The sequence below is a fragment of the Eulemur rufifrons genome, chromosome 9 (assembly GCF_041146395.1).
Source record: "Eulemur rufifrons isolate Redbay chromosome 9, OSU_ERuf_1, whole genome shotgun sequence".
Lineage (NCBI taxonomy): Eukaryota > Metazoa > Chordata > Mammalia > Primates > Lemuridae > Eulemur > Eulemur rufifrons.
The window spans coordinates 4,103,943-4,120,971 of record NC_090991.1 but is presented as its reverse complement, the minus strand read 5'-3'; the positions used below and the strand labels follow the sequence as shown (position 1 = coordinate 4,120,971).

The 17,029-nt window shown below is 37.8% G+C and overlaps 1 protein-coding gene across 1 annotated transcript; it reads right to left on the bottom strand.

Annotated features, from left to right (window-relative positions):
- Nucleotides 1-259: 259 nt before the first annotated feature.
- On the bottom strand, nt 260-16,267 carry ZNF286A (zinc finger protein 286A). The gene is made up of 5 exons (XM_069483203.1): nt 16,216-16,267; nt 15,224-15,312; nt 9,888-10,002; nt 8,607-8,699; nt 260-1,491 (listed from the first exon to the last, which is right to left on the bottom strand). Exons 1-5 carry the CDS (start codon nt 16,250-16,252, stop codon nt 260-262), a joined length of 1,566 nt encoding a protein of 521 aa, XP_069339304.1. The 5' UTR covers nt 16,253-16,267.
- Between the last annotated feature and the right edge of the window lie 762 nt (nt 16,268-17,029).

The window sequence follows — 17,029 nt, the reverse complement described above, 5'->3', positions numbered from 1 at the left end:
TCTCAGGGATTTCTTGAATATTCATGAATAGGTATTTGGGAGGTCAGGGATTAAAATTTGGGAATCTCTGATTAGAAGTTTTCATAGTTATGAAATTACTGGCATAAGGAAGTCTATGGCTCAAAACTATGTATTATGTAAATAAAATCAGATGTATGGAATTGACCCTCAAGGGCATATTATGGGTCTTCCACCTAAACACTCTGGTATTTAATATACTGATAAAATCAACTTACATTTCTTCACATTCAGTAATTTTTTAGGGTTGCTCTTCAGTGTGAATTCTTTGATGTCTGATGAGGGATGAACTGCACTTAAAGCTTTTCCCACATTCACTACATCTAAAGGGTTTCTCTCCAGTATGAGTTCTCTGATGTTGAATAAGAGCTGATGAATGAATGAAGGCTTTTCCACATTCACTACATTTGTAGGGTTTCTTTCCAATATGAATTCTTTGATGTTTAGCAAAATTTGAACTCCGGCTAAAGGTTTTTCCACATTCATTACACTCATAAGGTTTCTCTCCAGTATGAATTCTCTGATGCTGCACAAGATGTGTGCTCTGACTAAAAGTTTTTCCACATTCACTACATTCATATGGCTTTTCTCCAGTATGAACTCTCTGGTGCTTAGTTAGGGATGAGCAATGGCTAAAGGCTTTTCCACATTCTTGACATTTATAGGGTTTCTCTCCAGTATGAGTTCTTTGATGCTTAATGAGTGCTGATGAGTGAATGAAAGCTTTATCACATTCATTACATTCATAAGGCTTCACTCCAGTGTGAATCAACTGATGCTGTACAAGATGTGTACTTCGATTAAAACCCTTCCCACATTCAGTGCATTCATAAGGTCTCTCTCCAATGTGAATTCTCTGGTGTATTGCAAGGGATGAGCTTTCTGTGAAGGTTTTCTTGCATTCACTGCACTCAAAGAGAATTCTAGTATGAGTTCTCTGATGTTTAGTTAAATTAGCTCTGTGGCTAAAAGATTTCCCACATTCATCGCAGGTATAGGGTTTCTCTCCAGTATGGACTCTCTGGTGTCGAATAAGCACTGAATGGTATGTGAAGAGTTCACCACAATCATTACATTTATGAGGTTTTTTCTCTTTATAAGTTCTCTGCTTTTTCATTAAGTTTGACTTCTGTTTCAATCTTTTTTCAAGCACATGAAAGGCATAGGATCCTCTGGGACCTCTGTCATCGGTGATAAGGACAGACTTCTGACTGAAGTTTTTCCAGTATATATTATGCTCATGATCTCTTTCTGCAGGGAGTGAATTCATGTGAGCAAACATTTCTCTCAGATGTCTCTCCTGATTTCCTTGCTGATCCTCTAACCAATTTTCACATTCAATTGTTGTTTCCAAGTTGGAGTCATAGACACTACTCCTTGTCAGCCTGTCTATTACTGCAACCTGGCATGACTCTTCTTTGGAAAAATCTTGCACCGAAGTTGAATCCTTGCTCTCGGGTCTAGTCTCCACGTCTGAAAGACATTGGAAATGCAAATTTCCTTTGTTTTCTGTGCTCAACAAAAAGGTAGTTCTGTAATAGGTAAGAGTTAATGAATGTGAAAAGCATGCCTTCAAGGAGCAAGTTGATTTGACTCTTATTAGATGATTTGCAAAGATGGAGGGAAATAAATGCTCTGTATATGTAGAGAAAATGAGTACACCCTACCCAGGAGAGACAGAAAAGGGGAAAAATGACCAGAAATATAGGAGAAGAAATGCAGATGAAGCAATATATCAGTGGCTGAGTAGGCAATAAATACACTAAACCAGGATGGGGAGAGGCAACTTTTTATACAGTATCTACTGTTGTAATAAATATCTGGGCAATTATCAACTAAGTGTAGGGTACAGTTATGATTTCTAAGTTTCCAGCTTTCCATCCTATTCACATCCAAATATGCATTGTACTGGTAACTTTTAATTTTCCTATCAATGCTTTTATAGTATGTCCCTGATCTAAAATCTATGATCTCCGAAGGATATAATGACAAATATATGAAATGATATATGCACAAGGCTATTCATTGCAATGCTAACTGAAGTAACAAAAGACTGGTAACATCTCAAATATCATACTATGAGAAATGACTGAATATATAATGCATATACACAAGGGAGTACTATAAAACTTTTTTAAAAATGAGAAAGATCTCTATATGTTGCTATAAAGTGATCATCAGGATATATTAAGTTAAAAAAAAAGCCAGGCATAAAAGAGTACACATAGTTCACTACTTTTTAGTGTATCAAAAAGGGGAGAATACAAATAAATATATATTATTTGGTTATATTTTCAAAGACCAAAAAAGGATAAATGAAAAACTAATAAAAATATTTACCTATAGGGAAAATATCAGAACAGAGGAGAGCGGGCAGGGATGGGGACTAAATCTTTTTAAATATATCTAATATAATATATTGAAATTTTTACATACAATATCAAACCATTTTATAAAGATAAAGTAATTTAAACAGTGTGGTTCAAAGGAATGAACATCAGTGAAATAGAAGAACAAGTTCAGAAATAAACTCAGGTATATATAAGAATTAGGTAACAAAAAGCTGATCTTTCAGTCAGTGAACAAAAGATAAATTTCTTTTTCCAACAAATGGTGCCATGACAACTGATTAACCATTTAGAAGAAAATTAAGTTAGATGTGTCCCTCATTTCATACACCCAAATAAATTCTATTCATTTACCTATCTACTCATCTTCTATCCATGTTATTCAACCAATATTTACTGAATGTTTACCAAGTTCTAGGCTCTGTGCTAGTCCCTAGGGAAAAACATAGTCACTGCATATGGAGGAAGAGAGAATTTAATCTAACATTCATAAATAAATATAAAACTGCACCTGTTGGAAGTACTGAGAAATAAAAGGCAAATGAAGCTATGAAAAAATACAAGAGGGGGAATAAGAAGGAGAGGCTTCTCTAAGGAAGTAAATCATTGAGTGGAATGAAATTAGTGTAGGAGTTGGGGCTGGAATGAGTGTTTCAGGTGATAAGTACAAAAGTACTGATGTGAGCATTCTAGGTGGAGGAAAGAGGAATATTCCAGAAAAGCACAGTAGTTGAGAATACGGACTCTGGAATCAGAACATGTGAGTCTGAATTGCAGGTCTGCCACTTATACACTAGCTTTGTTATTTGGGCAAGTTATTCAATCTCTCTACTTCAGCTTCCTTACGTGTAAGATATGGCAATAACAGTACCCGCCTCACAAGGAATAATAATACCTACCTTGTGAGCATTAAATAAAAATATTTATGAAGCACTTGAAACTCTGACATAGTAAAAATACTACATGCGTTAAATAAATAAAACGTAAACTGATATAAGCTTGTGTAGGTAAGTAGCGGCAGAGATCTTGAACTATAGTCTGTGAACCCCTGGGAGACTGTAAGTTCAAAACTGCTTTCAAAATAATTTAGATGTTATTTGCCTTCTTCATTGTCTTGACATTTTCACTGATGTTGCAAAAATAATGGTGGTAAAACTGCTTATAACTTAGCATAAATCAAGACAATGATGCCAAATTTGCTAGTAGTCACTGTATTCTTCCCCACCATGTAGTCTCAGTTTAAAAAAAGAAAAAGCCAATTTCACTTAAAAATGTCTAAGAAAACAGTAAATATCATTAATTTCATTAAATTTCGAACTCTTGAATGAATGCCTTTTTGATATTCTGGGTTGATAAAACAAGAAATATTCTTAAGGTACTTCTGTTCATACCAAAGTACAGGGGAACTGTACTTTGAGGAAAACCACCATGGGATCATTTGTGCTGTGAGGTGAAGGAGCCACTTTTTTCATGGACCATCATTTTTATGTGAAAGAAGGACTGAAAGACAAATTATGTTACCCAAGTTGAGTATCTGGCAGAGAATTCCTCAAAAATGAACAAAGTGAGCTTGTCATTTCAAGAAAAACAAATGACAATATTTGATAAAATATGAGATTTTAGGCAGACATTATTTTAATGCAAGGTTTAGAATACTTTTATCTACCAAGAGTTTGATAGATTCCTAAAACTGAAAAGACTTTCTCATAAGGTAAGTTGGGATACTAAAAATTGTGATTTTTAAAAATATTGTGCAATGTCAAGCATCAACATGGAAGATCTGCGTAACTTAGTGAACCAGTATTTACCAAAAGATCAACAGATTTTAATGTAAGAGAGTATGAAAAATTTACAGTTATAGTTTCAGATTCCACATTGTACTTCATCTTTAAGAAATTACTATTTGTTCAGTTTTGAAGGTGGTTCAAAGAATAGCTATAATTATCTGAAAAGGCTATAACATATTCCTTCCTTTTCCAACTTATATCTGTGTGATGCTGGATTTTCTTCATACACTTCAACCAAAACAACACATCACAACAAACTGCATTGAGAAACAGGTGAGAGAATATAGCTATCTTCTATTAAGCCATTATTAAGTCATACATTAATGAGATTTGCAAAAGTGTAAAGTAATGCCATTCTCCTAACATTTTTTTGTTCCAGAAAATAGTATTTTTGTCTTAAAAATTATACTGTGCTAAGATGTAATAAGTTTACAGTTGTTAATTTTAAATAAATTAACTAAAAGCTTAAATTTTTTTTTCAGTTTTAACTTCTAATACAGTAAATACTGGTAGACATAACACACATAAACAAACCTCTTTAAGGTCTTCAATAATTTTTAGAGTCATACTAGGTCTTTTGATGCCAAAACATTCAAGAACTGCTATAATAGAGCACAGAAATGGAGGGAGAGTAGCTATGAAATGTAAAAGCCAGATGTTGCAAGATTTTGTTATCCTAAAGGCAATGAGAAGCCATTGAAATGTTTAAAGCAAAGAGATGACAGGACTGGATTTGATTTTGAAAACATCATTCTTGGTACAACGTAAAGAATGGAGTATATGGGGGCAAAGGTGGACTCAGGGAGGTTATCATAGTAGTCCAGGAAAACAAAAGGGATATAATGCAACGTTAACAGTGGAGAAATACTTTGAATATAAGTAGGTAAATATAATGATGAATTGGATAAAGGAGAGAGGGAGAAATGTAAAGACTGTTCATAGATTTCTGGCACGTACAATTTGATAAGACAGTGAGTATCATTAAAACAGTTATCAGAAAAGGATCCTATTGGGGGATGGGGAATTTAGACATATTTTAGCCATTCAGTTCATTCAGTTTTAAATATGGTATATTGAAATGTCTTTGACATTAGCAAATGGAGACATCAAATAGTTACACAGATGTTCAGAACAGAAGCTCTGAGGAGAGGTCTAGGGTGGAAACACAAATTTGGCTCATCTGGATAGAATGCAATTGGCTGTGGGGATGATAAGACTACCTAAGGAGAAAGCAGAGGCTGCCAACAGATGACCAGTTGGCCAAATCTGACCTCAAACAAGTTTTCTATGGCCCACATTGTTTATACAAATTTTTAAAATTACTTGTCAACATTAAAAAAATGGGGAGATTTTACACAGAAATGCAAATTTGGAGTTTCTCTTGAAAAAACATGGAAGCATACCGAATGACAACAACCGGTTAGAGCAGGGGTTGGTGACTACAGCCTGCTGCCTATTTTCCTAAATGAAGTTTTGCTGGAACACAGACATACCACTCATGTATGTATCGTGTAAGGCTGCCTTCACACCACCATGGCATATTGAGTAGTTGCAGAGAGACCATATGTCACACAAAGCCTAATTATTTACTACCTAGGTCTTTACACAAAAAGTTTGCCAGCCCTTGAGCTAGAGCTAGTGAAGTGATGGCCACTCCTTCAGCTTTTTCAGGCCTGTGCTCCTCTGGTTTACCAGTTCCCACCCTGTTTGCTTCACTCAGTTATGTTATCTCCCGGCCTGTGTAAGCCCTCAAGTTTATGATTCCAGGTATACAAAGGGAAGGAAGATTAAATTCAAATCTTGACAATTCAAACATTTAATTATTCAAAAAGGAAGGCTAAGAAGATAAACCCAGAGAAGCAAGAGGATTAAATGGATTAAAGATTTCAAGGAAAAATTAAAAAACAAATATACTAGAAAACAGAGGCAATACTTATGTAATCTTGGGGTAAGAAAAAACTTTTTAAGCAGTACTCTAAAGGCAGAAAATAAAAAATGGCAAAACATTGAATTCATACATCAAAAACCTCAGCAAAACTGAAAGGCAAAAACTAGAAAAAGTATTACAACAAAGTGTTAAAACCTCATCTACCAAGAATTTGTACAGATCATGAAGAAAATGGCAATATCTCCCACAAAAAAGAAGGGTGGTGAGTAGGCAAGTCACAAAAACTGACAGGCTACAAAGAGAAACAGACATATCCAGGGAAAAGTTGTTAAAACTCAGTATCCAAAAGAACAAGATTTAGGAAAAAAAAGAATATTCAGGAAGAATTTTCTTTATGAGCTACACATATTAAGTATAATAATTAAGACAATATGTGATTGCAGCATAGGTAGATAAGCAACCAGAGACCCTAGAAACGGATCCAATATTAATATATAGGGGAACTAGGTTTACCACAGAGTTAGCTTTATAAATCAGTAACAAAAGATTATTCAATAATGTTGATAATTAATGTTATAAATAATTGATGTTTTAGATAATTAATGTTATAAATAATGTTGGACTGGCAATAAGGATGGAAAAGGATAAAATTTATTTCCTATTTCATACCATATACAAAAATAAATACCTGTAAAACAAAACTTGAACATTTTAGAATAAAGTACAGATTACCTTTCTGACACTAGGATAAGGAAGACAATTCACAAAAAGCAAACTATTTTAACATAGCTTAGATACTAATTCATGACAAAAGTATTAGTATCTTAGTATCTAAAGTATACAAATACTAATCTAAAGATACTAATACCTTTGTCATGTATGAGTATCTGAAGTATATAAAGAACTCCAGCAAATCAAGAGAAAGATGTGAATAGCTGAATTTAAAAGATGGGCAAAGGATTTTAAGAGGTAGTTGAAAAAGGAGGAAACCTGAATAGCCCATAAACAAGAAATGCTCAAACTCACTCACATTTATTACTCAGAGAAATGCACATTAAGAAACATGAAATGTCATTTTGTACCCATAAGATCAACAACTCTAACATCAACTGCTGGCCAGGATAGTGGTAGGAACTTGGCAGTTCCTAGTGAAGCTAAATATGTGATGATTCCTTAAGACCCAGTAATTCTTCTTCCACTCATCCACCCTACACCCACTCTCAAGATGAACATAAGCAGTCAATAAAAGAAAAGATGATCATTTCAACTCAGTTACTAATGGCAAAACAGTAAACATAAATTGTTCAGTTTATTCACACATGGACTTACTCCACAGTAGTTAAAATGAATAAACATGATTCATATATGGTAACATAGACTAATATCAAAATATAATATGAAGTTTAAAAAAATCAGATTACAGAAAGAAAAGTATAACAAAATAAACATATTGTTTTAGGTACATATATATATGCATGTGTATGTACATACACATATACGTGCAAAAAATGATGTGCACCAACTTCAAGATATATTGGCTACTTTTAGTGGAGAAAGAATAAAAGGACTTTGAATATGTAATTTTTTTATTTCTTAAAAATTAAAAGATATCACACACCCATAAGAATGTCTAAAGCAAAGACAGATAATATTAAGTGTTGGTATTAAGCACGTGGAGCAACTAGAACTCACATACTCTACTGGTGGGAATGCAATTGGTACAATGACTTTGGTAGTATCACCTCTTTGGTACTATCTACCAAAAGTGAACATGAACCTACCTTATGGCCCACCAATTCTACTTGCATGTATACATCCAATAGACATGCATATATGTGTTCACCAAAAAACATGTAGAAGAATGTAGATAGTTGCATGATTCATATAGCCAAAACTGGAAACTACCCAAATGCCCATCTTCAGAATGGATAAACTGGTATATTGACACAAGGAAAGAATATATAAAAGTGAGAATAAATGAATCACAGTGACATACAAGAACATGGATGTATCTGACAGCTAATGTCCAGTGAAAGAAGCCATACACAAGAGTATATGCAATATGAATACATTTATGTAAAGTTCAAGAACAGTCAAAATTAACCTATTGTGTTTCATGTTAGGATAAGGTTACCCATGGGAGCAGGGAGGTGACTGAAAGAGGGCACAAGGGTACTTCTAGGGTGCTGGCAAGGGTGTTTCTTCCATCTGTGCACTAGTTACATGAATGTGTTCAATTTGTAAAACTTCACGGAAGTGTACAATTATGATGCTTTTTATGTATTTTATATTGAGAAAAAAGGAAGCAAGAAAGAAAAAAGAAAACAGGCAAATGAGGTAAAATATTAGTATGTGTTTAATCTTGGTGATGAATACATACATGAATGTTATTTTATTTTCTGGAGTTCTGTATATATTTAACGTGCTTTAGAATTTAAAACAAAATATTTGAAAGATAAAAGCTTACAGGCACTTCTAATGTTCTTTCTTATGCATTGAAGAGTGCCACTTCTTCACTGTCCTGCTGGGCTATCATTTCTGAAGACTCCTATCTATCTGACTCACCTGAACAGGTGCTTTTGGGGGCTTTTCTCTCAAGCTTCAATGGTTCCTTTCCATTCTCCAAACTGTAGTTCTCAGATTTGGAAACTGGAAGCCCTGTTCATTAAAAAAAAAAAAAAAAAAGAACAAAGAAATGAGACTTAGCTATTGTGATGGGCACAAAGATCCATACTTGAGTACAGTCCCAACCCCTTGATCTACAAAGAGTACAAGATATTAAGGAAGATCTGGAGTAAGGGAGGATGGACCTCAAAATGGGGCTTAAAATATCTATAGCAAGTATCTGGGCCTGGTAAGGAGTTAAATGGAGTTTATAAAGACAATATTTTTGCCTGTCAAAAAAGAAAAGAATTTCTCTTAGTTTTCTTATTGTGTGAGGAAATTTCAGAAAGATATTACAGATTGGTCCATACCTTAGGAAGGAAGATGGAAAAAGTGGACTTCAGTGGCAGCACCATAAAACTGTGATTGTGGTAATTCAAGTTTTTGTCTTCTAATGTTTTTCCTTTCCTCCTCCTTTATTTGCTAAAGGTCACTTTCTTTTTTTTTTTTTTTTTTTAATTTCAAAATATTAAGGAGGTACAAATGCTTTTGTTACATGTATACCTCATGTAATACTTAAGTCAGGGAAAAGTCACTTTCTAGTGGGGATTTGTTACTTGAGGTTTGGGAGGTGCTAACATAGTCCCTTCTACCCCTCATACAAACATATGCATTCATGTGTGGATAAACACACACACAGTGGTTGGGCATAGGATCAAGAACTGGGCAGAGAGTACTCTATCTCTCTGGCTGTAGTGATTACTTTACCGATGGGCATGTGACTCTATTTGCTGAAATTCCCAAGATAGAACCATTTTCTCTTTTTGCTTAGCTCTCTAACTAGAAGAATAATGTAACCCTAGGGCTGCCAATGGCCACCTTTGCCACATGGGGAGAGCCTAAGAATAAAGCTAATACAGGGAAAAATCAAGCCAACTGATTAAAAATAAATAAAACATATTCCTGATAATATATTTGATTTTCTGAATTAAGATTTTTTTCCCTTTAAGCTAGCATGAATTAGATTTCTGTCACTTGAATCTAAACAATACTGAAATAAAAGAAGAATAGACATTCACCAAGAGCCTAGAGCAGAAACAGATTTTCTTGAGGCCCAAAAGAATGAACACTTTTTGACTTCTGAATGCAAAAGTGGAGGCTTTGTTAAGCTATTTGACTTTTGCTAAAGCAATGATGTCTCCATAAACAGCTTCCAGGGCCACAGTGAGAATACATTCTTACAAAGCGAGACCAGGTTCCTATAGTTCTCCAGCATCACATCCCTTTGTGCAGGATCCAGCTTCCCCCACTCCTCTGGTGTAAAGTCCATGGCCACATCCTTGAATGTCACCGTTTCCTAAGAAACAAAACACAATTTTGTTCACCATCTGTGACTTGATGACCTCCCTTTCATGCCCAGTTTCTGCTGGCCCTTGAGCAAAGGCCTATGATACATTCAACAGGGGAAATGACTGTGACAAATGTAAGTATCTTAACAGTATTCAGATTCCAAATATTCTAAGTAAAGTCACTGGGTATCAATTATGTGCCTGGCACACTGTGCTAGATTCAATATGAGAACCAAAAGAAAGAAGACCATGGTTTCTCCATTGGGATACTAAGAATTTTCTGGGGAATAAAGTATTAAAACATGAACCATGAAGTCAACAATGTACTTTGACAAAGTAAAATACAGACAAAGGAAAAAAAGCCATGTGTGCATAATTGCCCTGTGAGTCCTCAATAAAAACCTGAAGACCCAATCTAGCTAATCATAAGACGAATTGTAATACAGAACTTGTAAATGCAGAAGTCATGAAATGCAGATTGGCAGTGAGCACCAAATCCAGTTAAACATGGAATTAATTCAAGGCAAAAAGCATTAAATTGTAAAATGACTGCAAAACAATTAAGGGTACAGATATAACATACATTTTTTATGTAAAATATCATAAGATTATATTTCTATAAGATAAAAAATACAAAAACTATAAGGAGGCCCAGCATGGTGGCTCATGCCTGTAATCCTTCAATCTGGGAGGCCGAGGTGGGTGGATCGCTCGAGGTCAGGAGTTCAAGACCAGCCTGAGCAAGAGCAAGACCCCATCTCTACTAAAAATAGAAAGAAATTATCTGGCCAACTAAAAATATATATAGAAAAACTTAGCCGGGCATGGTGGCGCATGTCTGTAGTCCCAGCTACTTGGGAGGCTGAGGCAGGAGGATCACGTAAGCCCAGGAGTTTGAGGTTGCTGTGAGCTAGGCTGACGCCACAGCACTCACTCTAGCCTGGGCAACAAAGCGAGACTTTGTCTCAAAAAAAAAAACAAAAAAAAAAAAAAACAAAACTATAAGGAGATAGATTCATATCAGTATTGAACATGATATGAATCTATTTAAGTAAAGCCATAGACAATGGGAATAATATTCCAACCTTTCTGAAATAAATACCAAATGCTGTACTGGATAGAAAACACCTTCTGTTTAAACAATCATTAAACATTTGTGAAAAGTAAGTAAATTTCAATAAATTCCAAAATAGAAATATAACAGAGCAATAACAAAAACCAATGCCCAAGTGTTAAAACTATACTCAGAGGAAATTTCATAGCTTTAAATACCTCCTTAACATTAAAAAATGTAAATTAATGAGCAGAGCATACAAATCAATTAGAAAAAGAACAACAAGAAAGGAAAACAGAAAGAATTACAGAATAAAAGCAGAAAACAGAAAAATGAGACAGCTGGGAAATCTGAATAAAGTCGTAGGTTATAGTATTATGCCAATGTCCATGTCCTGCTTCTGGAAAAAGAATAAAGCAAAGTAAAATGTTAACTTCTGGAGAATCTGGATGCAGTATATTCAAGAAATTTTTGTACTATTTGCAACATTTCTTTTTTTATTATTATCTCTCTCTTTTTTTTTTTTTAGGGACAGGCTCTCAGTCCGTCATCCACGCTGGAGTGCAATAGCATGATCATAGTTCACTGTAACCTCGAACTCCTGGACTCAAGCAATGCTCCGGCCTTAGTCTCCTGAATAGATAGGACTATGAGTGCACACCACCATGCCTGGCTAATTTAAAAAAAAAATTTTTTTTGTAGAGACAGGGTCTCACTATGTTGCCTAACCTGGTCTCAAACTCCTGGCCTCAAGCAATCCTTCTATCTTGGCCTCCCAAAACGCTAGGATTACAGGCATTAGCCATCACACCTGGCCTTGCAACATTTCTTATGTCTAAAATTATTTCAAAGTAAAGTTTACAAAAATGGAAATAATCTGAGATTTAAGAAATCAAAGAGGCCAGGCGTCGTGGCTCATACCTGTAATCCTAGTACTCTGGGAGGCTGGGGGGGAGGATAGCTTGAGGTCAGGAGTTCAAGACCAGCCTGAGCAAGAGTAAGACCCTTTCTCTAGTAAAAAAATAGAAAAGATTAGCCAGGCAACTAACAGCCAGATGTGGTGGTATGCACCTATAGTCCCAGCTACTCGGAGGCTGAGGCAGGAGGATTGCTTGAGCCTGGGAGTTTGAGGTTGCTGTGAGCTAGGCTGATGCCATGGCACTCTAGCCTGGGCAGCAGAGTGAGACTCTGGCTCAAAAAAAAAAAAAAAAAAAAAAAAAAAAAAAAAAAAAGAAAAGAAATAAAAGGATTATCCTTTGAAAATAAAACTAAATGTAAAAATCACTATGTAGCCACTAAGTAGAAAAGGAAAAAATGACGTTGATCCTAGAATCTGCACATTCATAGCTAAATCAACACTCAGTGGGAATTAACTGCCAATTAGAAAGAAAAAGATCAGAAAATGCAAACCATTGCACAAATAGCAGGAAAAGTACAAAAAACAAAACAAAGAAAGTATAGGAAACAGACAGCAAGAAAAATCTGAAACATACATATTACATGTGAATGAATACATTTTTCCCTTATGAAAAGGTTTTTAAAAAAGCCAAATCCTGGCCGGGCGCGGTGGCTCACGCCTGTAATCCTAGCACTCTGGGAGGCCGAGGTGGGCGGATCGTTTGAGCTCAGGAGTTCGAGACCAGCCTGAGCAAGAGCGAGACCCCATCTCTACTAAAAATAGAAAGAAATTATATGGACAGCTAAAATATATATAGAAAAAATTAGCCGGGCATGGTGGCACATGCCTGTAGTCCCAGCTACTCGGGAGGCTGAGGCAGGAGGATTGCTTAAGCCCAGGAGTTTGAGGTTGCTGTGAGCTAGGCTGACGCCACGGCACTCACTCTAGCCAGGGCAACAGAGCGAGACTCTGTCAAAAAAAAAAAAAAAAAAAAAGCCAAATCCTGTTTACAGAATAGGCTAAAAAAAGGTTTTTAAGAAAGCCACATCTTGGCTGGGCGCGGTGGCTCATGCCTGTAATCCTAGCACTCTGGGAGGCCGAGGCAGGAGGATCACTTGAGGTCAGGAGTTCGAGACCAGTCTGAGCAAGAGCAAGACCCCGTCTCTACTAAAAATAGAAAGAAATTATCTGGCCAACTAAAATATATATATAGAAAAAATTAGCCAGGCATGGTGGTGCATGCCTGTAGTCCCAGCTACTCGGGAGGCTGAGGCAGTTGGATTGCTTAAGCCCAGGAATTTGAGGTTGCTGTGGGCTAGGCTGACGCCACAGCACTCACTCTAGCCAGGGCAACAAAGCGACACTCTGTCTCAAAAAAAAAAAGAGAAAGCCACATCTTGTTGAAAGAAGAGGCTAACGAAAAAAATACTATCATTAAGTTAGAGACTGGAGAGTAAATGGAAGGAAATACAGCATACCACACATCTGAATACAGTAGTTCGAACTCAACAGAAAATATGAAAAAATATACATCAAATTGTTACCCTCAGTAGGGAGAGGTAAGGGACTGAATTTGGGGAGGGAAATAGTATTATCTTTATATTATATTTCTATATGTCTGTGCTGTCCATCTTGTTACAATGAGCAAGAATTAAAACTTTAATATTATAAAAAATCTAATGAGTAAAAGATAAAAAATAGCCCAGGCAAATTCTAATAAGAAAAAAAGTTGCAATATTAGCATTAAGCAAAATCTAATGAAATGGAAAAATAACAAAGAATTTCTAAAAATTTCCATAAAAGGTTCAATCTACCCTGATGCTATAACAATCTTGAATCTAATAACAAAATACTGAAATATATGAAGTACTCACCCTTCTTCTGGTAACTGTACCCTTATTTTCCTCTAGCCACAATGCCTGGCCACTTTTAGTCTGTGTAGTTTAGGTAGTATTGACTTTATCTCTGACTCATGGGTGGTATGCGTGTTTTTATGTGTGTGCATGTAGACATATTCCACAGAGAAGTGCACTTAGATCTGGTCAATAACTGGTCAAGGAATGGGCCTAACACTCCATTAGAGTTGATTCCAGCACTTCTGCAGGAATTTCTAGGAGAGAAGCTGCCATTTTTCTCTAGCGCTTAACATGGGGAGATGTAAGCCTAAACTTGTTCCAGGCTAGCACTAGAAGAAAAACCTGCTTGAGAGCAAAACCCATGGAGAGAAAAGGTCTGTGAAATGAAGAGAATAGGTTTTAATATTACTGCTTGAGCCCTGTATTTAGACTTGAATTTTTCTGTTACGTTAGTCAATAAATACTTCTTATTGCTTAAGCCACTTTGAGTTTTTATCAGCTGCAACTTAAAGCTTCTTGACTAAAAATGTCTTCAAGATTAATGTAAAGCAGTTGAGAAGACAATGGAGACAGGCAAGTATATGAAGGGCCCTGAGAAGTCACTTTCACAAACACTATCGATGTGCAATATCTACTTTTTACACCTTGGATTACAGTAGCAAAGAGAAAGACTGATTGAGGAATCTTTGAGTTGTGGTATGCCACACCCACCATGGACAGCTCCTTTTTTTCAACCCAGCTGCTTTTAATAAAAATTTTCAAACATCCAGAAGTTGAAAGATCAATACAATAATCACTCATATAGTACAACCACCACCTAAACTCAACAATTCTTAATATTTCCCATATTGGTCCTTTTGGAGGGAGGGGCAACAACATAAGAGTAACCTATAGATAAGATAATACTTTAACATTCTTCTTCTTGGAGGCTAGATTCTAGCCATAACTCTTTAAATTAAGCCTTCATTGGTTTTCCTTTTCCAGCATTCCTTTGAACCATTTGAGTACTTATCATTTTTATAATTACTTCCTTTAAGGTGCTTTCTTAAATTCCTTCTTAAAGTCACATGTTTGCAGTTTGCTCTAGAGAAACAAGTTTTAAGAGGTATGCGCTGCATTATCTTTAAAATAGTTTCCCAAATTACCAAGCACAGAAATTAGCGTAGTAGGCTAAAAAAGGGAAATGCTGCATACCTGTATGTTTAGGGACAACAAATACAGATGGAGAAGAAATTCATCTAGTATTATGGGTAAGTATAAAACATTTTCTACTGAGTCTATTAGTCCCTTAAGTAGTCTCTTAGAATTATGACTCAGATCGGATCTAGTGGACAAAGAAACTCCACATCAAAAAGAAGGGAGTGCATCTGTCCTCTAGAAACAAAGTAGAATCCCAGTAATCAGTGGAGACTCACACTCACCTGGGATCTGGCTGTGAGGCGCAGAGCTGCTACTTCTCTCTCTTCTGTGCTCTTCTCCCGGGAAAGGGGAGAAACTTGGGAAGACAGAGCTAAGGGTAAGAAAGCATTAATGATGGGGCCAGGACCTATCTTGCTACTCAGATTTACAAGTCTAAAATCCCTCCATCTCACCACATATGCTCCCTACAAACACTGAGACTGAAGGGAGCCCAAAACAACAGACCACCTCCAAGGATCATGGAAAATATACTGGAAACGTTGCTACTCGGGGCTCAAATTCAGTTGCTATAATTATAACACATTCTGGAAGATGGAACTCTTTGATCTAGAAATTAAAATATGTCGATTAATTTCCCAGCCTAATCTATACTAAATTAGTACCAGAGAAAAATAGGCTCAATGGTTCTCAAAAATCACCCTGCAAACCTATTTGTAATGTAGATCTCTGGACCCCACCTCAAAGTAATTACCATTAGCTGAGTCTAGGGTGCCATCTAGGAATCTAACAAGCATCCCAAGGGGAATTCTCATGTAGGTAGTCACAGATTAAACTTCAAGAAACACTGGTCTAGAACAGGCAGTCAATCACCGACTACTATACCTGTTTTGTTATACGTAAAACAAAATATTTTTGCCAACTAAAAAGCTGAATTCTCTTCCCATTTACGGAGACTAGGAGGGGTTAATCATTTGGGAGTAAGAGAGTGTGAGAAAATGAAGTAGCTGAGGCTACGCTCGAGCCTTAGAAGCCAACATTTCACTCACAATTTTGGGGTGGCTTTGAAGGGTCCATTGTGCGCCCAGCTGCAGTGGAAAGGGGGGTGGTCCCATAGTAAGTCTTCCCGTCTCACTCAAAAAGCCCATCCATTAAGACAATGGAGACAGACAGCCCTCCATGCCAAGAGCCGCCTCCCCTAAGGCAACCGTCTTCTCTTCATGGGTAGGAATTTCGCCCTTCCAAGACCCAAGTTCGACACTTCAGCAATTCTCACCTCTTTTCTCCGGCATTTCGGCCAAATCTGTCTCCATGATCACCACCTCCTCCTTGTCCTGAAGATCCTGCTCTTCGCCCCAATTCAGATCTCTCTGGGCAGTCTAGGAAGAAGTCCTCCGGGAGCTCCGCAGAAGGTCTCGGTCAGGTCAGGTCGAGTTTCTTGCTCACTACGGAGCCTGCCTCAATCCTACGGAGCCGGAGCCTGGAAACCCGGGGACAGCATCCCTGAGGCTGGGTCCTCAGACGCCTGTCCCTGCCGCTTGGAGCTGGCCCCGGAGGACCAAGCGCCTGGAGGAGATGGCGTTGCGGCTGCGGCCGAGGCACGCGGAGCGCAGACCACCCCCGCCGCGCTCGGGGCACTGGCCCAAGCCCCGCGACTGCCTCGCGACTGCCTCGCGACTGCCCCGCGCCGCCAGCTCCGCCCCGCCCCGCCCGCCGCGCGCCCGCGGGCACCGCGCTCGCACTCGTGTCCCCGCGGGAGGGAGTCGGGCCAGAGCGTGAAGGGATGGGGCTCATGGTCCGCGCTCGAGGCCCTTTCCACGAACGCGCACTGCAGCCCCGACTCGGCACAGAACGGCTCCGGGGGCCACCACGGAGGCCGACCCGAGACGAGCGGCATCCGAACAACCAACTCACCTCCCACCCCGGCCTGACAAAGGCTACGAACTTCTGGGGCCGGCTCGGAGTCGCGCATGCGTAAGAAGGAGCGGGGCGCAGGCTGGCTGGCCTCATCCCACCTGGAACTACGATTCCCAGAAGCCCCTGGGCGTCTGCAGATTCCGTTTCTCAGCAGGTGGGAGCGCGTGGCGCGG

Bases quoted from the DNA above. Each gene is read 5' to 3' on its own strand.
- ZNF286A (XM_069483203.1), bottom strand. From the start codon at position 16,252: ATGGAGACAGATTTGGCCGAAATGCCGGAGAAAAGAG. The intron at 10,003-15,223 runs GTGAGTGTGAGT...TTTGTTTCTTAG, and splicing joins GCCTCACAGCCAGATCCCAG to GAAACGGTGACATTCAAGGA. The intron at 1,492-8,606 runs GTGAGTCAGATA...AATGTCTTTCAG, and splicing joins CCCCAAAAGCACCTGTTCAG to ACGTGGAGACTAGACCCGAG.